Consider the following 25,408-nt stretch of genomic DNA (forward strand, 5'->3'; position numbering starts at 1 on the left):
AGCAATAAAGCGATATTCTGTATTGCTTCCAAGCAAACGTGCTGGAAAAACAGGCAAAACTTTTTGTCACGGAGCAGCTTCTGTGTGGCTATTTTATTGGGAAAAGGGTCACACATGCCAGTTTTGCTCAACGTCTGTACGATGTGCCATTCTAATCAAAATACCCATGTTATGTTGCCCATTTAAAATGGATAAGAAAAGAACCAATGCAGAAACAGTAAATCTGAATTAAATGGGAGAGGGGGAGATATTGGATGGAATTTTTATGGGACATAAAATTGAAGGCACAGAAGCAAAACCAGAAAATATATAGCAATTTTCCTGGTGCTATTTGGGAGGGGAAACATTTGTGCTTCTACAATCTGATGTTAATTATTCCACATCATGTTATTATGGTGATGGCATAGGATGACATTACGATTACGTCATCCATGTTGTTGTGGTGTGAGGTGCTTATATAACTTTATTTGTTTTCACTGAAATGTTACGTAACACGCCTTTCCCCGTCTAAAGAGGAAAGCGGGTCACGGTGGGAGCACGAATTAAATTCAGACGTGAAATAACAATTTGCAAGAAGACGCTTCCCAAGCCTCAGGCAATAAGACACACCCAGAGAAATGCCTCCCGCCAAGAACTCAGCCAATGGGAACTCGAGACACAAATGCAACCCGCAAATAATATCTTGATGACGGCTATTCGTGGGCAAGCATAAAGCCCCTCGAGGGCTCAGCCAATAGGAAAAGTAAGAAAAATCCCTCCACAAGCAAACAAATCCGTACTCCAACCAATGAGAACTCAGAAGGGAAGAGGACTCTTGATTGGTCTTCGAGAAGTTGGTCCAACCTCCCTCATTCGTCAATCAGTCCTTTCCCCTCCTCCGACTAGTTTTACCTACAGCAGGGGATGTGAGGGGACGAGCCACCGTTAGCCAATAAAGAAGCTCTTTGTAGACGGGCTCGCTCCCGTGTCCAATGGGCGAGCCTCTTCCACAAACGGCCGAACGAGCGGGAGACGGAGGGAAAAGGGAGGAGGAGGCAGAGGTAGGGAAGGCGCGGCCCAATCAGCGGGCGCCTCTCATCCCTCTCTCCGTCGGCCGGCCAACCGGAGAGGCCGGCGCATGGCTGGCGGGGCGCTGAGAGGGGAGGAGGGCGGCGGCGGCCATTTTGAGCCGAGCCCGGAACGGAGCGCCGATGGCCGGGCAACCGCGACCCCGTGGCGGGGCTTGAGCGGGGGGGATATGGATGTGCGGAAGCTGCGCGTCAACGAGCTGAAGGAGGAGCTGGGCCGGAGGGGCCTCGACACCCGCGGGCTGAAGGCGGAGCTGGCCGAGCGGCTGCAGGCGGCGCTGGAAGCGGAGGAGGCCCGCGGAGGAGCGCCGGGAGCGGGCGCCGACCAGCAGGAGCAGCTGCCGGACGGACATTGTAAGCGGCCGGGAAGGAGCGGGAGCCTCGCCGCCGGGGAGCGCCAGGCTGGGGGATCGGCATGGGGCCTCCCCGTGCAGCTCCGCGCTAGGGATCCGCTGCACCCATTTCTCTCCTTCCCTGGGAGAGGGAGGTCTCCCGGTGCAGCTCCGCGCTGGGGACGGCAGGCCTCCTGTTGCAGATCCGCGCTGGAGATCCACTGCACCCGTTTCTCTCCTTCCCCGGGCGAGGCATGGGGGTCTCCCGGTGCAGCTCCGCGCTGGGGACGGCAGGCCTCCTGTTGCAGATCCGCTGCACGCGTTTTTCTCCTTCTCCGGGAGAGGCATGGGGGGTCTCCCGATGCAGCTTGGTGCATCCGCTGCCTAAGAAATGCACGTGGGCCTCCCGGTGCAGCTTCGATCTGGGATCCCGTTTCGATCTCGGAGTTCAGCCTAAGGACTGGCGACTTGGTGGAGCTCTGCTGCGGGGCTTTTCTTGTCTTGCAGCACAGACGTGCACGGTGCTACTCTGCTTTCTGGTTCCCTCTATTCTCCTTCCGCTGCGCAGCTGCAGCTCTGTGCCTTTTTGGCATAGTTCATCATGAGAGAGTGTCCGGCAGGCGTGAGCCTCCCTGGTGCAGCTGTTCCATGCTTGAAGGGACTTCGGGGTCTCCTGGAGCAGCTCCAGGCTGGGGGACATAGAATCGTAGAATTGTAGAGGTGGAAGGGACCCTGAGGATCATCTTGCCCAGGAGTGTCCAGTAGATCGTGATCTACCGGTAGATTCCCGGCTGATCCTGGCAGATCGCAGGATACTTATCGCATACAAAAAGTTACGGGGGGAAACTAAAAAACTGTGCCATCTTCCCCCAAAAAGCAACAACTCTGGGCACTTCCCTCCTAAAAAAAACCTCAACTCTAGGCAATCCACCCACCCCACGCATGCTCCTCCTCCCTCCAATGACAATGGGTAGAATGGTAGATCTCTGCACAATGGGTAGATCACTGCCAGTTTTTTTTATACTGGGAGTAGATCACAGTCTCCTGGGAGTTGGACATGCCTGACTCTAGTCCAACCCCCTGCAATGCAGGAATATTCAGTTTTCCCATACGGGGATCGAACCTGCAACCTTGGCATCATCAGTACCACAATCTAACCAACTGAGCTGTCCACTTGGACATAGTGAGGTGCTTTATCCTGAGCCAGGCCCACGGTCCACCTAGCTTAGTATTGTCTGCTGACTGGCAGCGGCTCTCCATGGTTCCAGACCAATGTCTCTCCAACTTCCTGCCTGAAGATGCTGCTGGGGATTGAACTTGGGACCATCTGCATTCAGGGCAGATGCTGTAACAGCTGAGCTGCGGCCGTGTTTAGTACTCCTGCGAGAGTGGCCTGGTGCAGCTCTGTGCTGTGAGCCGGTGTTGTTATTTCCCCATGAGAATCGCAGATGAGCCTTGTCTCTGGAGAGATGTGGTACTACCTGTAATGAATTGTGGAAAAGCCAGGATGCTGGTTTGTTGACACATGGCTCCCGTGCCAGTTCTAGGTTTCACCTAAGTTGTCTAATGTCTGCTGTGTCTAAATCTGGGAACAAATGGGTGTCATGTGGCTGGAGGAAATTTGCAGGGATGGTGGCTGTGTACTCCCTCTGCTCTCAGTGGCAGCATGCCCCTGAATGCCAATTGTAAGCAGGGAGAGCGTTGTTGCAGCACCTGAGTGCGTTTGGGTGGCCACTTTGATGCTGGAGTAGGTAGACCTGGGGCTCTGATGTATTGAGGGTGCTTTGTGTTATTACAGTGGTACCTTGGTTCTCAGACTTAATCCGTTCCGGATGTTTGTTCCAAAACCAAAGCGTTTCAAAACCAAGGTGTGCTTTCCCATAGAAGGTAACACAAAATGGATTGATCCGTTCCAGACTTTTAAAAACAACCCCTAAAACAGCAATATAACAGGAATTTTACTATCTAATGAGACTCTTGATCCATAAAATGAAAGCAATAAACAATGTAGTGTACTACAGTCACACAATCAATCAGTAGCAGAACTGGGTTCCACACCGTCACAAAAACAAAACAAAAAAGAGCCGCAAAAACAAAAAATGCAAAATAAATAACAAAAACAGACAGACGTCAGCGTAACACTCAAAATGGAAGTGTGGCGCTCAAAACGGAGCAGGTTCAGCTTCCGAAAAAAGTTCGCAAACCAGAATACTTCCGGGTTTGCAGTGTTTGGGTTCCAAGTTGTTTGAGAACCAAGGTGCCACTGTAAAATTTACTACAGAAAAGCTATGTGCTGTTGATGATTCTGCTAGTAGGGCAGTTCCGGTTGTGTTGAGTTACCAGGTAGTATGCTGCTTTGAGAGTGCCTGGGGATTCAGCAGTGGCCTCCTCTATCCTCTCAAATACAGTGGTACCTCGGGATGCAAACAGGATCCATTCCAGAGCCCTGTTCACATCCTGAAGCGAATGCAATCTGCGCATGCGCAGGTCATGTTTCACCACTTCCGTGCATGCGTGTGATGTCACTTTGACCGTCTGCGCATGCGCGCGGGGCGAAACTCAGAAGTAACGCGCTCCGTTACTTCCGGGTCGCCGTGGAGCGCAACCTGAAAATACTTAACTTGAAGCACGTTTATCCCGAGGTATGACTGTAATGCTCTTGCCTAGGATAATAGGATGGCAAGCAGTTTGGCTTGCTGTCATGTTTGCAAACATCCCAACCCAGGCATGATTAGTACCATGGCTTGTCATCTTGTAAAATCTCTGGTCTGACTTCCGCTTGGAGTTTTACGAGTATGTATGCATGCGACCAATGAGTACAGTGTATATTGTGAAATATGAATTCTGGGGGCTGCGACAGGCAAACGAAGTGCTGTGATGAGGAGTTATCAATCCTGTGTAAAAGTGGCTGAATATGCAGCGGGGATATGCAACTTTGTGCCCCTGCGTTTGTGCACTTCGGACTGAAATATGGGAGCTTCTCCTGCATGAAGCGAAATCATTTTGTATGGTGTGGTTCCTTTCTCAGAAGCCCTGTATGCATGTGGCAAAATCATGCAGTGATGCTTTTCCAGGCTAGGGCCTTGAAAGCTCCTTTTCAGAGAGAAGTAAAATTTGCCTCCTGCAGAAAAGCCGTATGTGTGGGAGAAGGGGAGACTCAACACCTACTTGTTCCCTGACATTTACAATTAGCCATGCAGCAAACGAATTACGTAAAGTGGTTTTCTTTCCCGGGAGGGACTTTCAGACATGAAACCCACTTGCTGCCTGCATCCTGAAATGGTACACTCCAGATATCTTCAGCCGCTTCATTCTGCTGATAATCTATAATTGGCATTTCTCAAACTTCTGAGTTCATTGATCCCTTGATGAGCATATGAAGTTGTCATCGACCCCAACCCAAATTTGTAGGAATATAAATGAAAGTCAAGGAAGATGTGTAAATATGACCAACATTTGTCAATCCTCAGTCACCTTTAACAATCGTGAAATTATATATATATATGTGTGTGAAGTAAAACAAGTGAAACTAATATGTCTTATTAAATGTAGAGGTTCCTTGTTGACAAGGGATGTGAAATATGTACAGTGGTACCTTGGTTTACGGGCTTAATCCGTTCTGGAAGTCTGTTCTTAAACCAAAGCCTTCTTAAACCAAGGCACGCTTTCCCATAGCAGTGGGAGACTCAGTTTACAAATGGAACAAACTCAACAGGAAGCGAAATGTGTTCTGCTTTCAAGGCAAAGTTCACAAACCAAAACACCTACTTCTGGGTTTGCAGCGTTCTTAATCCAAGTTGTTCATAAACGAAGCTGTTCTTAAACCAAGGTGCCACTGTATGTGCTCATGCTCTGTATTTCTGAGACTCATAGCTCCTGATTAAACCTTTTGCATGATTGTAAACTTTCCCACCCCGTGGCCCTTTCAACCCCATGGTCTTTATTCACCCCTTGCCCAGTCCCACCAATCCCAGGGGGTCAATATCAACCCATATGGGAAACCCTGCTATCCACTGAAACCCATCTTTTATGTTTTGGTTGGCCTTGCTGAGCCTAGACCAGCCTTCATCTAGCAGTCAAGAAACACTGGCACACATGTTTCCAACCTCCCCGTTGTTTTTTCAAAGCTGGGCATAGAATGGAATAGCGGTCCTGACCTATGTTCTTGCCTTTCCCATTTCAAGATGGCACCCACGACAACACTCATCAGGACAACATGCAAGGATACCACCAGCCATACGAGCACTTCAGCGTTAAACAGGAGAACGAATCTGGGTACGAGAGGGGACCTATAGACCAAGATCATTCTGGCTTACATTCAGGTACAGTCAGGTGTTTTAAAAACAACAACAACCCCAGACCTTTGTCACGTACTGATCATCGTAATTGTATAGGTAGCACCCCATCGACCTGGTGCAAAAGTTTTCAATAGCAGCTGGGATGTTCCCTTTTTATATATAACTTCTGTATTTACTTTTGGTGGTGGAGGAAGGCGCCCAGAGCGGTATTTCATATTGGCTGGTGAAATGCACAGCCTTATGGTGGACATGAATGCCCTTGAGACACTATAGGGATCACAGAACATCTCCATATATACAGCCACACATTGGTCTCTCGTGAGTCCCTGCCAGTGTAGCCCGAGACACCAACTGTCAATGCCCGATTTTTAAAAATCCGTTTTCTCCCTCCACCTGCCCCCCCCCCCGGGTAAGTGAAAGGTAGCAATTTGTTTATTTGGGGTACAGTAAATGGTTGCATTTGAGGTCCACTGCTTCTGGTGGTGCTGCGCCTGCTTCTTCTGCCACATAATGCGCTGTTTTCATGAGGGGCTGATCTCCCCTCCCCTTTCAGCTACGCCCCAGACTCCATTCTGTGGATTTTTGTCCCCAGAGAATTCACAGAGCTGAACTGCCCTCTTGTTTGCATATCCACCGCTCAGTTAACTTATTCATGTCCCGTGTTCTGCTGTGACAGAACTTCAGAACATAACATGGGAAGTGGGTGGGTTGTTTTATCTAAGGCAGGCATGTCCTAAGTATGTTTCGGGGGCCTAATCCGGCCCTCCGTTCAGTTTAATCCGGCCCCAGTGGCAGTTTATTCCCTGGGGTAAAATTTAAAAAAAACAAACCAACTTCAATCCTAAAAGCTTAACAACTTTGGTTGGCCCATTGATCGGCCCCTACTTCTTCAAATCTGGCCCTCTTTGAAAAAAGTCTGGACACCACTGATCTAGGGGATTGGTGGCTTTGGTTCTGCCTCGCAAGTCCCAATGGCAATAATAGCACTTCCTTCTATGCCCATAACTTGTGACCTCAGAATAAAGGCTTCCTTTCCCAATTAAATGTGTTACGTTTTGTTTGAGTGTAGAAATGAAGACAGAAGTGAAGCAAGAGGAGCCAGCCTCTGGCTATAACATGCCAGCTTCGGGTTACAATGCACCTTCCTCGGGACCTGCGTCTAACTACAACACTTCACTTTCTGGCTACAATGCACCCCCTTCCAATTACGGCTCTTCCGACTCATCCCAGCCTTGGCAGCAGCAGCAGCAAGGCCGCAAGAGGCCAGCTGAGGAGTCCCGGGGGCGCGGATATTACGAACACCGAGATGATAAGAGGTGCGTTCAGGCAAGTCTTTACGGGCAGCAGCAACAGGGTGGAAATTAACCCATGGGTGCCATTGAGATTGAAGCAGATACGTATTGCATCTCTCAGTCTGGGAAGTGCATTCTTTAACCTTTGTGGATTTGAGTAACTCTCAAATGATGCTGTATATCTGGCAGAATTTATAACATTTTGAAAAGTAGGATTTTAAGAGTGGCTGCTTCTTGACTGATACCTCAGTCTTAAATGCTGAAGTGGAAATAATGCTTAATTAAAATTTATGAAGAATCTGAGTTGGATGTAAATCCTGATTATATGTAAACACATTGATCATGGGTCAGTCGTAATTGTTAAAGCAATCTGATAAAGGAGTGTAGTTTTCTCTGCCATCTGCGGAGTTGGGTTTGGGGAATCCAGATTGGGAGGGTTTGGAATAGGTTAGTTTTGGGAGGGTGATCATTTAGATCATGGCTATTTTGTCTGAGAGAGTGAAATTCGTGTTTCATCTCTTTAGGTCTTTGTTTATTTGGCTCCACAGAGGCTTGTAGTTGTGGAGGTATAATTTATTGAGGTTTGTTAAAGCAATCTGATCATCCAGAATTTGTTTTTAGCAGTGCCTTTAGTGACCCAGGGTGGGAACCAGCTTCTATGCATTTGTCAACATGTGCTCCTTGCGAGGTTCCCTTGCAGATTGTGTCCTGAGCCCATGAAGTGGGTTTATGGGGCCTGCATTTGCTGTTACTCTTTTCCAGGGGCCGCTCTCCTCAGCCGCCTGCTGAAGATGACGAAGAGGATTTTGATGAGTCGCTGGTGGCCATTGATACATGTGAGTTTCCTGGGTGGTAGCAGCATGCATCTCTCAAAGCCTCCCTCTTGTCTGAACTTCTCAATGTCCACTGGAAAAAAGGGGTGTTGGAGGGTGGTAGCAGCGATTGGTGTGTGTGTTCTTCTGACTTCTCCTTTGGCTTTGCCTTCCAGATAATTGCGACCTACATTTCAAAGTTGCCCGTGACCGATACAGCGGCTACCCTCTGACCATAGAAGGGTTCGCTTTCCTGTGGTCAGGTGCCCGAGCCACCTATGGGGCAAGGCGAGGGAGGGTCTGTTACGAAATGAAGGTAAGGGAGCCTGCTTCTTGGTTCTGTAGTTGCTTTGGGTGTGTGTTTGTTGCATGGATAAAGACAGGCAAGCTTGTGAGTATTGATACCCACTGGTGTTGTGCTTTAAATAATACTGGGGCAACTCATAGGGGCTCAATTACCTTGATTCTGCTGCACATCTACTCCCCACCCATTGCCACCCAAAATTTTGCAAAAATGTTCATTTTATTTTTACGTACAGTGGAACCTTGGTTTTCGAGCGTCTTGGAAGCCGAACATTTTGGAAGTCGAATACTGGAAGTAATTGCTTCCATTTTCAAACGTGCCTCAGGAGTCAAAAAGCTTCCGCTGCATGTTTTTCAATTTTCTCAATGGATTTTGCCAACCGCCCATTGCTCCTCGGTTTTCAAACATTTCGGAAGTCGAATGGTCTTCCGGAACCAATTACATTCGAAAACCGAGGTTCCACTGTATTTGCAATTCTGACAGCTAAAAGTTTCCTCGGTGTCATTAACAGTTCCAGCTTGAATTCGCTCTGGGTTCGTATCTTGTGCTCACTCATAAACCTCTCATGAAAATAGCCTTGCTTTGAAACAGCGGCAAACCCTTTGCAGTAAGTCTGCATCCCCAGATTGCTGCCTTCACCTATTCTTCGAGGTGCTCTCTGTAAACACACGTTATAGTGTGTAGAACAAACTCTTTGTCTCTAGAAATCCACCCTTGTTCTCAAGTGGAAAGCTGTGACTTTAAGATGTCTCATGACTGGGATCCCTGTCCTTTTGTCCTCAGATTAACGAAGAGATATCTGTCAAACATCTTCCTCCCACTGAGCCCGATCCTCACGTCGTGCGCGTTGGGTGGTCGCTGGATTCTTGCAGCACCCAGTTAGGTAAGAGAGACCGTGCAGCTGCTGAACATGGAGCCAGAGCTCAGGACATGCACCCAACTCGTAAACATCATTTCCCAACTATAGTCAGTTGGCTACATTAATTATTATGCACGGGCACGGTGGCGTTTGCCTGTTCTTTTGGAAATGTCTGTACAGTGGTACACCTCGGGTTACATACGGGTTCAGGTTAAAGACTCCGCTAACCCAGAAATATTACCCTGGGTGAAAAACTGTGCTTCAGGATGAGAACAGAAATCGTGCTCCGGCGGTGGGGCAGCAGCGGCAGGCCCCATTAGCTAAAGTGGTGCTTCAGGTTAAGAACAGTTTCAGGTTAAGAACAGACCTCCGGAACGAATTAAGTACTTAACCCGAGGTACCACTGTACAGGGTGAGAGAAAGGGTTAATAGGTAGACCAATAGAAAAGCCCAGAGGCGGAGCCTACCTGTTTTTAAAAGGCTTAGCCAGAGGTTTAGACAGTTGGGAAAAAGCAGTTGAAAAAGCAGTTGGAAGACAGATGGAAATAGAGAGACAGTTAGTGCAGTTGGTTCTTGGGTGAGGGGAGGTAGGAGAGTTAGAGACAGGATAAAATGAGACTAAGAGGGTAAAGGGTAACAGCGTATCAAATGTATTTAAAGTTTATTTGTGTTTGCAATAAACTACAATCTTTGTTGTTAACTTGAGAACCCGACTGAGACTTAGTGTTTTACCGGGGAGAACCTGGTTGGCGGCAGCAGATTAGTGGTGTACAGGTCAATAGTCCGTGAGGCGACCGGGGGCTCCGTACGAATGCCACAGGCACCTTTTTAAATCAGGCAGCAAAAAAACAAAACAAAAACCTGTTTTATTTAAATCCTTAAATGAAAAGTTACTACTGTAGCCACAGGCAAGTGCCATCTTAGAAGAGTACTTCTCCAGCCCCTCTTGATGTAGTCAAAGAAATGATATGAGAAGCTCAAAAAACAGCATGCTGTTTCTGAAGGAGGAGTCCTGGGGTGAACAGGATCATGTCTGGTCGGCAGGCTGCCATGATAAAGAATCTCCATGTCTCTTTGCAGACAACACTGCATTTATGTTTCTGCTGACTTCTTTTGTCTTGCTAGGTGAAGAGCTTCACTCCTATGGCTATGGCGGCACAGGGAAGAAATCCACCAACAGCAAGTTTGAAAATTACGGGGAAACTTTTGCAGAGAACGACATCATCACCTGCCTCGTGGTGAGTGCGGCTCGTGGTCCCTTGGAAGTTACGTTTCCGCCTCTTGCGCAGATGCGTAATGTCCCAGACGCAATCAAATTGTTTAAATGCGCATGTGATCAGAGCGCGTGTCATGGGGGGCAATGCTGAAGCCGTCAATGTTTGCATGGGTTGACAATTCTAACACTGGGGAAAGGGAGAACACCAAATATTTAGGTCAAGGGTGGCTAAGTTATGGTCCTCCCAAGTGCTGCTGAGGTACAGGTTTTTAGGTAAAGGTAAAGGTACCCCTGCCCGTACGGGCCAGTCTTGCCAGACTCTAGGGTTGTGCGCTCATCTCACACTATAGGCCAGGAGCCAGCGCTGTCTGCAGACACTTCCGGGTCACGCGGCCAGTGTGACAAGCTGCATCTGGCGAGCCAGCACAGCACACGGAACACCGTTTACCTTCCCGCTGGTAAGCGGTACCTATTTATCTACTTGCACTTAAGGGTGCTTTCGAACTGCTAGGTTGGCAGGCGCTGGGACCGAACGACGGGAGCGCACCCCGCCGCAGGGATTCAAACCGCCGACCATGCGATCGGCAAGTCCTAGACGCTGAGGTTTTACCCACAGCGCCACCCGCGTCCCTCGACAGGTTTTTACAGGTTTTTAGTGTAGTCTAAAAATAGACTTTGCATAGTTTTGCCCCTAGCAACAAGTTTTCTCCCAGCAACAGGGTTTCCTTAGCAGCAGACTTCTTTTTTAGACATGTTCTGAAGGAGAGATTGGGGTTGGGTTGTTACTCTGCCCAGATGACTGAAGAGTAGAGAGGAGGAATATTTCACTGAACACAATTTTACTTTTTCGAGCACAATTCAAAGTGTTGGTGCCGACCTTTAAAGTCCTAAACAGCCTCGGTCCAGTATGTTTGAAGGAGTGTCTCCACCCCCATCGTTCTGCCCGGACACTGAGGTCCAGTGCCGAGGGCCTTCTGGCGGTTCCCTCACTGTGAGAAGCGAGGTTACAGGGAACCAGGCAGAGGGCCTTCTCGGTAGTGGCGTCCGCCCTGTGGAACGCCCTCCCACCTGATATCAAAGAGAAAAACAACTACCAGACTTTTAAAAGACATCTGAAGGCATCCCTGTTTAGGGACGCTTTTAATGTTTGACAGACTATTGTATTTTAATATTTTGTTGGAAGCTGCCCAGAGTGGCTGGGGAAACCCAGCCAGATGGGCGGGGTATAAATAATATTATATTATTATTATTATTGGCGGACGCGGGTGGCGCTGTGGGTAAAACCTCAGCGCCTAGGACTTGCCGATCGCATGGTCGTCGGTTCGAATCCCCACGGCGGGATGCGCTCCCGTCGTTCAGTCCCAGCGCCTGCCAACCTAGCAGTTCGAAAGCACCCCCGGGTGCAAGTAGATAAATAGGGGAAGGTAACCAGCGGGAAGGTAAACGGCATTTCCGTGTGCTGCGCTGGCTCGCCAGATGCAGCTTGTCATGCTGGCCACGTGACCCGGAAGTGTCTGCGGACAGCGCTGGCTCCCAGCCTCTAGAGTGAGATGAGCACACAACCCTAGAGTCTGGCAAGACTGGCCCGTACGGGCAAGGGTACCTTTACTATTATTATTATTATTATTACTATTATTATTATTATTATTTATTAATCCTTAGGCCAGTAGTTGTATAAGCTGTAATGTTAATTATTTAAGGCGAACTAGAATTGGTGAGGTGTTTATTCCCACACGGGAATTCACCAACAGATGAGCTGAACTGAGAGAAAAGATTCTGGAAGAGTTTTTGAGTGACTCTCCTGGCTGCAAAAGGAACCCCAGATGACTGGCATAGTGCACAGGCAGCATTCCCATCAGCCCCAGTCAGCACGGCCACTGGCAAGGGATGTTGGGAGTTGTAGTTCAGCACTCAGAGGGCCACAAGCTAGCCACCTGTGCTGCAATGGGCAACAGCTATAGTTGATTGCTTTGGAGGCCGTGCACTGGCTTCTAATTCCTTCCTTGTTCCTAGGACTTTGAGTGTGGTGACGATGTTGAAATGTCTTACATGAAGAACGGGAAATGGCTAGGGGTGGCCTACCGGCTGCGGAAAGAGGCATTGGGCGGCCAGGCACTCTTTCCTCACGTCCTGGTGAAGAACTGCGCTATCGAGTTCAACTTCGGCCAGAGGGAGGATGCCTTCTTCCAAGTCCCGCCTGGGTTCACCTTCATCCAGCATCTTCCCTTGTCAGAGCGGGTTCGGGGGACAATTGGACCAAAGAGCAAAACAGAATGTGAGGTAGGTGGCGCCTGAAAGCCAGGCTCCCATGCACAGAAATTGTGGCCTGTTCTTTTGAACTCATTTCCCTGCTCACGCGAGTTGGCGGATCACATGAACAGAGCCTTTCCTTGCAAACAGTGTTGAATGAGCCAGATGTTCAACCCAGCACATGGGTGGTCAACCTTTTTATATCTACCGCCCACTAATGCATCTTTCTTGATGGTAAAATTTCCTTACCACCCACCAGTGCTCGATGGAAGGAGGATTCAGTTTGTTCTTCCCACCTAGAATCCTGAAACGCCCACTAGTGGGCGGTAGGGACCAGGTTAACAACCCCTGCTCTAGCGTAAAGGAAGTTTGGGGGAGATTGGTCTCTTCCGCCTCAGATTTCTCAGCTTTTATTATTGTTATTTTTAGGGGCATTTAGAGATGAGCAGAATCCTAGCTACTTTAGGTTTTATTACTTATAATCCGCCCCTCTGACTGTGTTGCCCCAGCCACTCTGGGCAGCTTCCAGCATAATAAAAACACAGCCAGACATCAGAAACTTCCAGATACAGGGCTGCCTTCGGATGTCTTTGGAAAGTGGTGTAGTTGTTTATCTGTTTGACATCTTAAAAACCTTATAGCGTTGAAAACAGCCATCACCCTTGAGTGGGTGTTACTAATTGTAAAGAGAGACAGGAGGGACTTCTAAAAAGGCACTGGGAATAGAGATTTATTTTTTCCTACGCGGCTGTCATCCTGATAGTGTTTTTCTCATTTGGGTGCTTTTTTACAGCTGTTTGGTGCCTATCTTCTTGGGATACTAGATCCTGCTGTAGCCCCAGTTTTCTTCTTTTGGAATGAACTCTAGCTGGGCCAGGGAAGGTTAGAAGCCTGTGAACATCATGCTGAGTGAAGCCGTGACCACAAAACTACTGAGTTTTGGCATCAGCTGCACTACACAATCCTTTATTTGTAAAGTGGGAGTGTTGGCTCACTCTTAGGATTTGACTTGGGCACTTTAATACGTGGTGTGCTAAGCTGACTGCTGCATGTGTTTCAGATTTTAATGATGGTCGGGTTACCTGCAGCTGGGAAGACCACATGGGCCATTAAGCATGCTGCAGCCAATCCGTGCAAGAAATACAATATTCTGGGAACAAATGCCATCATGGACAAAATGAGGGTAAGGTGGACCGTCGCTGGCAGCATTTGGTGTGATTTGCCTTACACTCTTTTCTTAGTTTGCTGGCTCCTGGTGCAAGAATTACTCTCCATGTACCCATTGTAAGTTTGCATTTCTTGGTATAGAATGTATTCATCTTATGTGTAGAGATCTTTCCTATTCTTATTAAATCGAGAGGGTTCTGGAAGTTTCTCTGTGTGAAAGAAAGTTTCTCTGTGTGAAAGAAAGCAAGAAGGTTCCTGATTTTTGAGTTATACCTTCAGAGAAGCTAGTACAGCTGGTTTAAACTGGCTCTCTTACCTCTTTCTGTGACTATAAAAGTAAGGCCAGAAGGAGCCTGGGCTTCACTTTCTCTTTCTCTTATCTCTTTTCCTTCTGGTGTGGTGTTCTGTGTGCTTAGTGTTAAGGTTTTTACTTATTGTACGTTATTGTAAGTTTAATTTAAATCTGGATTTCTTATGGACAGTGCCATTCTTGAATGTACTGTATATGTGACCATTGTTCTCATTTGCCTTCAGTAGCAAATGAGATGAAATATTAATTGCCTCTGGTCTACTGTGGGGGAGATCCTGCAACGTGTTTAAGTTTTTACTCTGCTAACTATATGTTGGAGTTCTGCTCTGGATCATTAGTCAATAGAATTTCATGACACCCATTGCATCATTCATTTCTTTTCCTGCAGTGACAGTATCGCTGTCGGACCTTGGGCATGCTAGGTGGATCAAATCTTTCTGATTTATAGTAGCTAATATATATGTATATATTTTTAGAAAAAGAAAAAAGCAGTGGAGCGCTAGTAGTATGCGATCACAAAAATGCCCCATCTACATTTCTGTTGCAGTTAGTGGCAGGGCACTTTCATTATTTCAGATATGCTATATGCATGCCAAGTATTGCTATCTACAGCTACTCCATCCATTTCCAAGGTGAGATTTTGAACGGAAGCCTCCCAGACCCATTGAATGGCTCTTTTCTCCTTTCGGGACTCTGTAAGCTTTTGCAGACAAAGCATTTGAGTGTGATGCATACGTCATGCCGGTCCTGTAATGGCTAGGGCTTATGGGAGTTGTAGTCCAAAACAGCCAGAGAGCTGAGCCCATTCATTTGAGGCCACCCCAGAGATATTAACCAGCCTGCTTTCCCTCAGGTAATGGGACTCCGACGCCAACGCAACTACGCTGGCCGCTGGGACGTGCTCATCCAACAAGCGACACAGTGCCTGAATCGCCTGATCCAAATCGCGGCACGGAAGAAGCGAAATTACATCCTGGATCAGGTACGGAGCGATTCCTCCCTTGAGCAGTTTCTCTGTCTACGTCTTTTGAAGACGCCCCACTACTCCAAGCAGGGCAGCAAACGGATCGTCTTCCATTCACAGCTGGAGCTGTTTAACAAGCATTGTGCACATGTGTGTGTATTGCACCAGGAATTTTAAAAGCATGTATGCCTGCCTTTCTTCCCCTCCAAACCTGTCACATGAAAACGAACCTATATAGTAAACAGCAGCTGTTAACCACATTAAGCAAGACAGCAGATTGTGCTTTAAAATGGATGCAGGTAAGACGGGAGTTGAGCTGGGGGGTTTGGGGCTTCTGAATATAAGCTAAGGTAAGTGCATGAGAACCAGGTTGGTGACTTTTGGGAAGACCCCAAAGAGCCTGGTTCTGAGAAACAAATGGCTACCTTGCTTTTGCACAACATGCAAACAGTTGGGTCAGATCAGGCTTAAAAGGAAGAAGACAAACTTTGGGTTAAAGTGCTTCTGCCTCCCCACCCTAGTCTTTGTTTCGAATTCTGAGCAGCAACGTGTTCTAAGTAGCACAGCGAGGAATTCTTAAAAAAACAAAAAACACCTTTCACTAGTGGCACAGTACTAGAGTTTACACTTTATCAGTCTGTGGCAGCTTCTAGCACTTTGTCATGGTGCTTGGGTTTAAAATGGGGATGGGGATGATTTTGATAATATATTATTTATATGCCACCCATCTGACTGGGTTCCCCTGACCAATCTGGATGGCTTCCAGGAAATTAAAACACAATACGACATCATACATTAAAAGCTTCCCTGAACAGATAGCAGTTCAAAGATGCCCAAAGCCACGTATATGTACTACTCCATATAGCTACCATGTAGCTGAAATATATATAGAAAGGGAATTAAAATTGGCCTGTGCTGAGGTTGATGGTAGTTATAATCCAAAGCATCTATAGGGCACCAGGTTGGGGAAGGCTGGTTTAATCCTTTCATAGGAAAATCACTAAGGCGGAAGAAGGCAGTGGGGAGGTCAGCCTCAGATTAAAAAAATCTTATTGTGTAGGATCCTGCTTCAGTCAAGTGGCCTTTTCTCCTTTTGTGATAAAGGGTTTTGATAAAAGGCTTTGATTTCATTTCACAAGAGGCTAGGTCTGTTGACAGCCATTAGCCACGATAGCTAAACTAAACCTCTGTGTTGGCATTCAGCTGCTCCCTAAATGTCAGGAGAGGGCTGCCGCCTTCACCCACTGCTAGTGAACTTTTGGGAAACATCTGGCGGGGGGGAGGGGTTTGCCATCATTGGAAACAGTGCTAGATAGTGGGGTAGGGGAGCTGAAAATAATGTCAACATATATCACATCTGGCAACCAGTGCATCCCTTTGGTTTCAGATAATAGGTAAGCGAGTATAAAAAGGGACACAATTTTTCATGGCCCTCTGGCAGCTATGGTGGCTGATTTACCAGAAATCATTATCTCTGGAAGTGTATGCTCGATTCTCGACTAAACCAAGCTTCCTGGTGTATGTTGTGCTTTAGGGGGTCTTAGTTTGATGGGAAATGAGTACACGCTTCCAGAGTTAACGTTAAATACATTGCTTGAATTTTTGTTCTGGGCTTTTTAGATTCATCTACCTAGGTACTACCTGAAACCAAAGGGGCACATTCATTGCCAGATATGAAATTTTGTTCAGCTCTCCCACCCCTCTAGGAATAGATGGGTCTTTTGATTTGATTCAGCAGGACAGTTAATGTGTGGCCGCCACCCCCAAAAAGGACCTAGAGGTCAGAAATGAAATGTGTGTGTGTTTTTAACCAGCTAGGTTTTATTAACTCTAGCGCTTGGGTGACTGTACCTCAGAGGCTTAAATATCACATCTAAATGGATGGGTCCGAACACTCCTTTTTTGCCACTTGTGTTTAAGCTGTCCAAATCTGCGTTTTTAGCTTGTAAATTGCCCCCTTTCCCCCTGAACAAAGCAGGCTCTGTTCTGTTAGCCTGGCACCCCAGGAGATCTCATTTGAATTGCAAACGGCTGCAAATTACTGGTGTGTGTTGCTGTTTTTATCCTTTAAAACTGGGGAGGAAAGCCTTAAAGGTAGGTTAGTAGTCAGGGGACGACTCCCAAGCGGGTGTCGCACACAGGCAGTGATCCACGCACATCCTTCTGTATCCATGGGTGGGTGGGGGACCGTTTAAAAACACTGACAGACATTGCAACAGACTTTGACAAGTAACGACCTGATTTTATTTTTGCCTCTTCTTTTTTGCCGTTGCTAGACAAACGTTTATGGATCTGCCCAGAGACGAAAAATGCGCCCTTTTGAAGGTTTCCAGCGCAAGGCTATTGTAATTTGTCCCACGGATGAGGATTTAAAAGATCGAACAGTAAAGCGCACGGATGAGGAGGGGAAGGATGTGCCGGATCACGCAGTGTTAGAAATGAAAGGTAGGATCCTAGAGGGGGAAACCCCCATCACTTTCCTCCGCAGGACCCAGGTGATAAGGGGAGATACCCAGCATGACCGTGTGCATCGTTTGAGGATTGCTTTAAAGTGATCCCTTAGATCTTTCCCTTTTGGCTTCCTTCCACCTGCTCTATCTACCTCATAGTTATCGCTTCATCTTCTCTGCCCACCCGCAGATGCCCATGCACACGGCTGCTGTGGGAGAGGATAGATGCAGAAGGCACATCACGCCTCGAGGTGGTGTTTATCTTGGTAGGCTCACCCCCTTCAAAATCGGTCAAAACCAGCACACACAAAACCCCCAAACGAGACAGCCTGCGCCACAACTTCTGCCTTTGAAGCGCTGGAACTCAAGGGTCAGGGGTTTTGCACATTTTCTTGGAGGCAAGTCCCTGTATGTTCAGTGGGACTCGGCTCCCCAAGGAAGTGTGATTAGAAATGTAAGATTTGGCGCTTTTCCGGTGGAAATCCTTTTCCTGCTACGCCGTAGCTGGGTAGCCTTTGCCAGAGTGCAGCAGGCCTTGACATAAAGGCAGCCAAAATCTCAACAGAGCAATATTCAGTGAGAATATTGTGTGACAGATGGGTAAAGCCCCTGCTCAATGGTTGCCCCGGAACGGGAAAAGCGGTCCTTGCAGCAATCCTGTCTTGCAAGATAGGCAGAAATGGGCTGTTGAGCCATGTGGGAGGTTTGATCCTGGCTCTCCAATCTCTAAGGATGAGACATGCAGCACTGGCAGCTGGTCTCCCCAACTCCCAAGTGGTTGGATTAATGTAAGGGGCTGTTTATAAAGTAGTGTGTGGGATGGAGGGGGGCATAACCTCTCGTTCTCTCATGCAATCAGACAGATATGAGGTCCTGCACCAATGGGATCCTCTGCACGAGACCAGTGGGGCACCCCCCTGACCGTAGCCTGGCAGGAAGGGAGGAGCTAATCTCTCTCATGCCATTCAGTTGAGATTCTTGCATTGCCAGGGTTTGGACTACATATCCCTCGAGTTCCCTCCTGGCTCTATGATTCTATGCATCAATGCTTTTGGCTTATTGCTTCTGCTTCCTCAGCGTTTCCCACTTGTTCCTTTTTTCCCTCCTGTTCTTCTCTCTTGGAGCCCTGGGACGCAGCTCCCGCTCCCTCCCTTTTGCCCCCCTCTCCTCTTCCACTCGGCTTTTCTCCACCGGGGACTGACGCGTGCCTGTGTCTGTCTTCTCCCTCTGCGCCAGCCAACTTCACGCTGCCGGAAGCCGGCGACTTCCTGGACGCGGTGGTCTACATCGAGCTGCAGCGGGACGAAGCCGAGAAGCTGGTGAGGCAGTACAACGAGGAAGGCAAGAAGGCTGGCCCGCCACCCGAAAAACGCTTTGACAACCGCGGGGGAGGCTTCCGTGGCCGTGGAGGCGGCGGCGGAGGTGGCGGCGGAGGAGGAGGAGGCGGCTTTCAGCGCTTCGAGAACCGAGGTCCGCCTATGGGCAACCGGGGTGGCTTCCAGAATCGAGGAGGAGGAGGAGGAGGAGGAGGCGGTGGCGGTGGAGGAGGGTTCAGAGGTAGCGGCGGAGGAGGAGGAGGAGGTAAGCTGACCTAGTGGACTCATTGCATGTGGAAATGTTTGTATTGTGTGCTAGACACCCTGAAAAGGATTCTGTGAGTCGGGAACGCTGTTTCGGGTCTCACCATCATAAACTTGGTCCCTGTGCAGACATACAGTGGTGGGGGGGGAAGTATTTGATCCCCTGCTAACTTTGCCCGTTTGCCCTGTGACGAAGAAATGACCAGTCCATAAATTTAATGGTAGGTTTATTGTAGCTGTGAGAGACAGAAAAACAATAGGAAAACCCCCAGAAACCCAGAAGACAAAAGTCTGAGAAAGTTAGCAGGGGATCAAATACTTTCCCCCCCTCACTGTACCTCTGAGCCATGAATGAATGTATGATAAATTTGTACACCACCCTATACCCATAGATCTCAGGGCAGTTCACAATATAAAAAAGACAAAGGACATCTTTTGATGAAGATTGATATATACATCCTGTAATGATGAAAATAGTAAGCGTTGTTGCAGGATGCTAGCTCTGGCGCCTGCTCGAGAATATTCCCAATCCAGTCGGTCACCACAAGGCAGGGCTGTAAAATACTGGCTTTAGCTTGACCTCCCACCTACGGCTTCTTTATCCAGGCTTCAACAGGGGCGGTGGTGGCGGCGGCGGCTACAACCAGAACCGCTGGGGAGGCGGAAACCGAGACAGCAACAACAACAGCCGGGGCAACTACAACCGGAGCAACCAGCAGCAGAGCAGCTACAGCCCGGCGCGAAACCAGAATACATACAAGAGCAGCAGCAACATGCCCCCCGCCCCTGCGCCCGCCCCTGCCCCAGCTGCACCTCCCAGTACTTACAACCCAGGACCACAGGTGAGGCGGGGGGGGGTGCCTTCTGTTTTGGGAAACACAGAAACCTTCCTTGGGGAGGCTAAAGGAGGAGGGGAAAGTTCCTCAGAGAGCCAGTGTGGTGTAGTGGTTAAGAGTGATAGACTCGTAATCTGGTGAACCGGTTTCTCGTCTCTGCTCCTCCACATGCAGCTGCTGGGTGACCTTGGGCCAGTCACACTTCTCTGAAGTCTCTCAGCCCCACTCACCTCACAGAGTGTTTGTTGTGGGGGAGGAAGGGAAAGGAGAATGTTAGCCGCTTTGAGACTCCTTAAGGGGAGTGAAAGGCAGGATATCAAATCCAAACTATTCTCAGCCCAAACTGTCCTTTAATACTTCTTTATTCATTTTATGTACAATCTTTACAACAGAAGACTTCACATCCAAGACAAAACAGTATATAACAAAACATTGTCTCATATTTTCATTTGTACTGATTCTTCTCAGATTCCCCCTTTTTTACTATTCCTTAATATTTGTTTCCTCCTTTTGGTTCCTTATCCTTAATCTCTTAGGTCCCATATATATCTTGAACAATTTTTCAGTTAATGCCCTCACCTCCCTCCCGCTAAACCCGTTGCTTCCCTTCACCCATGTGCGATCTTCTTTACATACTGTTGTTTTTTGTTGCGTTAACAGCTGTTTATAATTGTTGTTCCATATTTGTTTCAATATCATCCTATAACCTGGCACCCTTTAAACTATTGCATATTAGTTTTAGGCTCCGAAGCCAACTCTTTTCATGTAATCCTTTACGCATTCCCACGCTTCGTAAATTTTTTGATTAGAACAGCCTCTAATTGATGCTGTTAACTGTCTGCTCCTCTTTTTTCTTCTGCTTGTACCGTCGCAAGCAAGTCATTTTCTCCTCCCCGTGTCTCTGGGGCAGGGGCAGCCAATGTGGTCCCCTCCACAGACCGTGGACTACAACTCCCATCGCCTGCAACTGTTGGTCATGCTGGCTGGGGCTCCCCCCCCCCCATTCTAGTGCAAGGGATGGCCAAGCTTCAAGGCTCCTTAGTCCACAAAAGCTTCTGCTGTCATTATGCTAGCAGCTCCTCCTCTGATGGGGATTCAAGGAATGAGCAGCACAGCAGGCAATAGGCATGTCCTTTGGTCTGCGGCAGAGTGGGCTGCATACGAAAAGGCATAGGAGCAGTGGCTGTGGCCAGGGCAGGTGGGACCCATCTACCACTCTAGTTTAACTGCACAGTCCTGTGCATGTTTACTTGGAAGTGAGTGCCATTGGGTTTCAATGGGGCTTGCTCCCATGTAAGTACACCTAAGACCCAGGGTCAGCAACCTTTTTCATCAGCTGGCTGGTCCACTGTCCTTCAGACGTTGTGGGGGGCCAGACTTTATTTTTAAAAAAATATATATTAATGAATTCCTATGCCCCACAAATAACCCAGAGATGCATTTTAAATAAAAGCACACATTCTACTCATGTAAAAACACCAGGCAGGCCCCACAAATAACCCAGGGATACATTTTAAATAGAGAGAAGGCAATTGGGCCAGATCCAGCCCCCGGGCCTTAGTTTGCCTACCCATGCCTAAGACTGTAGCCTTAAATAGGCTTGTGTTCCCTCCCTGAGAATCATAGTTCTGGGTGTACGAACTTGGGGTCCTTTGGCAGGGAGTTTACTGGCTGCATTCCCCAAAAACTGCATTTTGGTGGAAGGCACAGTTGCGAAACTGGGAAAGCAACAGAGAGTTTTAGAATCGCTTTCCGTGGTGAGGAGGGAGTCCCTCCTTAGGTGGGTTTGGACATTGTCAAGGAAGAAGTTTGTAGGTGTGTCGTGGTGACATGCGGAGGAAAGGGGCAGACAGGGTGTGCCAGTGTCAAGAGTATTGTGTGGGACTTTTTAAAGCGAGGTGCCTGCCATGGTGGTGGATTTTGCAGGTGCAAAAAAAGAATGTCGGAGCCCTTGAAACGAAAACAACCTTTTCCCCATAATGAAAGCTCCGGGACAGGAGGGTGTCATTTATCCTAGGGTATTCTGTGTTCGCCAGGTCTTCGCTTGCTTCTCTCTGTGGTTTTTTTTGGTTCATTTGCATGGGTTAGAGCACAATGTGTAAACCGATTCCTTTGTACCCTCCGCAGCAGAGCTACAGCCAGCCCTACAACCCCCCATCCAGCTACAGCCAAGGGGGATATGCCCCGAGCTACAACTATGGGAGCTACAGTGGTTATAGCCAAAGCTACAGCCAGCCCCCGCCTGCACCAGCTCCGGCCCCAGCCCCAGCCCCCACCCCACCAGCCTACAATCAGCCCAACTACAACCAGTACCAACAGGTGAGTGAGAAGGAAAATCTGGGAGCAAGTTCCGTTCAGCTCAGCAGGGCATATCTCTGTGATGCTCTCTATAGGATTGCACTGTTAAATGTCACAGCCCCACTTCCATAAGCTCCTCTGGGAGCCTTTTCGGCTTAAAGAGCAGGGTGAAAATGCTGTTAGACCATAATAACAATGAGGCAGGTTAGGCGCTGGAGTTTCAGATTTTATAGCTCCTACCCCCATTGTAGAGAAGGGATGAATTTGTTGCTTTCATGTTTCTGGGAAACTGCTCGGGGCATTGTGGCATCAGGTGTATTGGACTGGGAAGAGCTGGGGCTCCAAGCTCTTGCTCAGCTAGGAAGTATTTCATTTATTGAAGCTTCACAGAATCACCAGGTTGGAATGTTGCTCCATACCCTGGCTGGGAGGTGGGAAAGAAGAGAGGGACCCAGAGGTCGAAAATGAAAAACGTGGGTGCAAGGGGTGTTTAGTGCAGTGGTGAAAGTCCTCCACACTTAAACCAAGAGAAATTCTGTGGCCTGTATATTTTAGATGAAGTTGCTCAATTCTGCTTTTGTATAGTTCTGTGTAAGTTTTGTATAAGTTCCCTGGTGGATTAGTGCGACACAAGTGGTGCTGTGTCTAAACCACTGAGTTTGAATCCCCCCAACAGAGTGAGCACCTGTTGCTCTGTCCCTGCTCCTGCCAACCTAGCAGTTCAAACGCACACCAGTGCAAGATAAATAGGTACCTCTGTGGTGGGAAGGTAAACAGCATTTCCATGTGCTCTGGCTTCCATCACTGTTTTCTGTTGCGCCAGAAGCAGTTTAGTCCTGCTGGCCACATGACCTGGAAAACTGTCTGTCGTCAAACGCCGGCTCCCTCAGCCTGAAAGCGAGATGAGCACCACAACCCCATAGTCGCCTTTCACTGGGCTTAACCATCCAGTGGCCCTTTACTTTTTTTTTACCAAGTGGGCTGCAGTATCTGGTATACCCCCCTCCCCCTCCCCAGAACTTTCAGAGCCGGATTAAATTGTGCTTCATCTGCCTTGCTTTGGACAGGTTGCACAGCTCAGAACCTTGGCTCCCCAAATGCGGAAGTCTTCCCTCTCGCTCCTCACCCCATAGCAGTGGAGTACACATAGGAGCAAGCATACCCTTTTGCTTCTGCTTTAAGCAGAGAAGGGTTCATTTAGCAGCCCTCCCCAAAAGAGAGCTTGCAAGGGAAAGGTGGAAGAAAGATCAACCTTGTGTAATTTGAGATGCATCGACAGGGATTCTCCAACCACTCATTTATTTTAAATCGGGGCCTGGAGGCCTTTTTCCCACATATCCCAGTGGTGGGCAGAGACAGAAACACAAGTGGGCACAGAGGGCTGCTAGCCTTGTACAGAAGGCTGTATTCCAGCCATGCAGAAGCCAGAGGTTTCAGCACACCCAGCAGTGCATTTTTATGGTTCCAGGACCTATTCCAGCCTGGCACAGCACCCTGGCAGGATTCACACCAGGAGGTGGGGGGCAGTCTGGGGACAGAGGGCTGGCTATAGAGGCTTGGAAGGCTGCATTCCCCTCCGGGGTTCTCTGCCTCTGTTTTAAGTCATGCGTAGGAAATACCGGGTGGCGCATTGGATTGGAATCTTTCAGTTCTCCGGTGTCTGGATATCCGCATTGACAAGCCTTTTTCCTTCTCCCTTCAGTACGCCCAGCAGTGGAACCAGTACTATCAGAACCAGAACCAGAACCAGTGGCCCCCGTACTACGGCAGCTACGACTACGGGAGCTACACGGGCACCTCGCAGGGAGGCTCCAGCACTCAGTGATGGCAGTGCGCCATCCTCGGAGGAGGGGGGGGGGATGAGCAGCTTGGCTGCGCCGCTTTTGGCAAGTTTTTAAACTTGGCAGTGGGCATTTCTGTCTCGGGAACCCCAGAGGGGAAGAAGCCTCTTCCCATGTTTCCTCTCTGTAGTTTAGCCTTCCTCAACTTGTTGTGGGAGGAAGGGGGGCTCCAGGGGTTTGAGACTACAACTCCCATCAGCCCCAGCCCATTAGCTAGGGCTGATGGAACTTGTGGTCCAAAACCCCTGGAGGGTTTCCCCAGTTGGGGAAGACTGCTGTCGTTTCGGAAGGTGGCTGCGTTTTTACCTGTACAGCTAGAGGCATGCTTCCTTTCCTTTGTACCATCCCTCACGAGGAAGTTGCATTTATCCTTTTCTCTCCTTGTTGAAGACAATTCTTTTTTCTCCTTTTTAAAAAAAACGATTCTGGACAAAGAAAAAGCTAGAATGTTCAGCCTTACATCCTTGTATTTTTGTAGGCCCAGATCCACCTTAGCACTAGCCTTTCTACAGTAGTTGGGTGGGTGGGTGGAGTTGTCCAAGGGGCCCCTCTTAGGATTTTACCACCACACTCACTCTCTCTCTTCACCCCCACCTCGCACAGGTCTGCTAGCGATCATAAATTCCAAGCATTTTGGAAACTCTTCCTGCAGTTCAGTGTCACCTGTCTTTTGAGGTGTTCTTATCTTGTCTTTTTCTGCAAATAACTATTAAAACTGGAGGGAGAAGAGATGGCTGTCTTATGGTAATTATGAACTTTTTTTTTTTTAGACTTTTATGTAACTTTTTACCGTGGGTCAGCAGCTGTTAATATTTTCATCAAGGTAACAATTCCTTTTTGCTCAATACAGGAGAGAAGAAAACAAAAAGAGGGGGAAATCATCTTAAATGTGTAACTTTTTATACAATGTCTCAGTTTCTGTAACTTTGCACATGCTTTGTGTTGAGTTGAATTGTAACAGCTTTTTGTATTTGGATGAAAAAAAGAGTGAATATTGAACTTTAAATCTTTGTTTGGTGTCTTGTGTTACCTACACCCCCCTCCCTTCTCACTGAAACATTTAAAAGCTATAACCTGCACACGGAATTCCTCTTTTTAAATTTAAAAACCTTTAAACTGAAGTCACACATTGATGCAGCACTTCCTCGTTTGGGGTCCCTCATTGATGTCATTCTCCATCTCAATATCACCTTGGATATTTTGGTCAGAGGACAATATTAGGACCCCAGTCCTAAATTGCTCTTAGTGATCCCCCAAATAGTATAGTTCTCCGGCTTTAATATTGTCCCTGTCAGGAGCAGGTCAGCAATAAATCGCACGAACCAAGGGACGTTAATTCTTTATTAGAAGATATGGTGTAATGTGAAAGCAGGGTGAACCTTGGATTTGGCTGGCTTCCCTAGGGCCCAGGGGAGCGAGCTCAGATCTCGGAGGATCCAAACTATACAGTCACCAAACAATTAGTGAAATATACCCCACGACATTGCTTTTCTATGGAAATCCACAACTGGAATGCTGACTTGGAACATGAA

At 48.1% G+C, this 25,408-nt stretch overlaps 1 protein-coding gene across 2 annotated transcripts; it reads left to right on the forward strand.

The window, feature by feature from the left end:
* Window positions 1–1,095: 1,095 nt before the first annotated feature.
* HNRNPUL1 (heterogeneous nuclear ribonucleoprotein U like 1) lies at window positions 1,096–24,882 on the forward strand. Of its 2 annotated transcripts, none has more exons than XM_083753710.1 (15): window positions 1,096–1,421; window positions 5,584–5,721; window positions 6,767–7,013; window positions 7,752–7,825; window positions 7,978–8,117; window positions 8,889–8,988; window positions 10,090–10,202; window positions 12,194–12,460; window positions 13,491–13,613; window positions 14,761–14,889; window positions 17,148–17,316; window positions 18,558–18,902; window positions 19,508–19,743; window positions 21,865–22,056; window positions 23,738–24,882. In XM_083753710.1, exons 1-15 carry the CDS (start codon window positions 1,118–1,120, stop codon window positions 23,858–23,860), a joined length of 2,700 nt encoding a protein of 899 aa, XP_083609836.1. In that variant the 5' UTR covers window positions 1,096–1,117; the 3' UTR covers window positions 23,861–24,882. The 2 variants fall into 2 exon arrangements, with proteins under 2 accessions (XP_083609836.1, XP_083609837.1); XM_083753711.1 differs by having other exon boundaries at window positions 21,868–22,056.
* Window positions 24,883–25,408: the final 526 nt, after the last annotated feature.

The sequence above is a fragment of the Podarcis gaigeae genome, assembly GCF_964106915.1.
Source record: "Podarcis gaigeae genome assembly, chromosome: 8".
Classification (NCBI taxonomy): Eukaryota; Metazoa; Chordata; class Lepidosauria; order Squamata; family Lacertidae; genus Podarcis; species Podarcis gaigeae.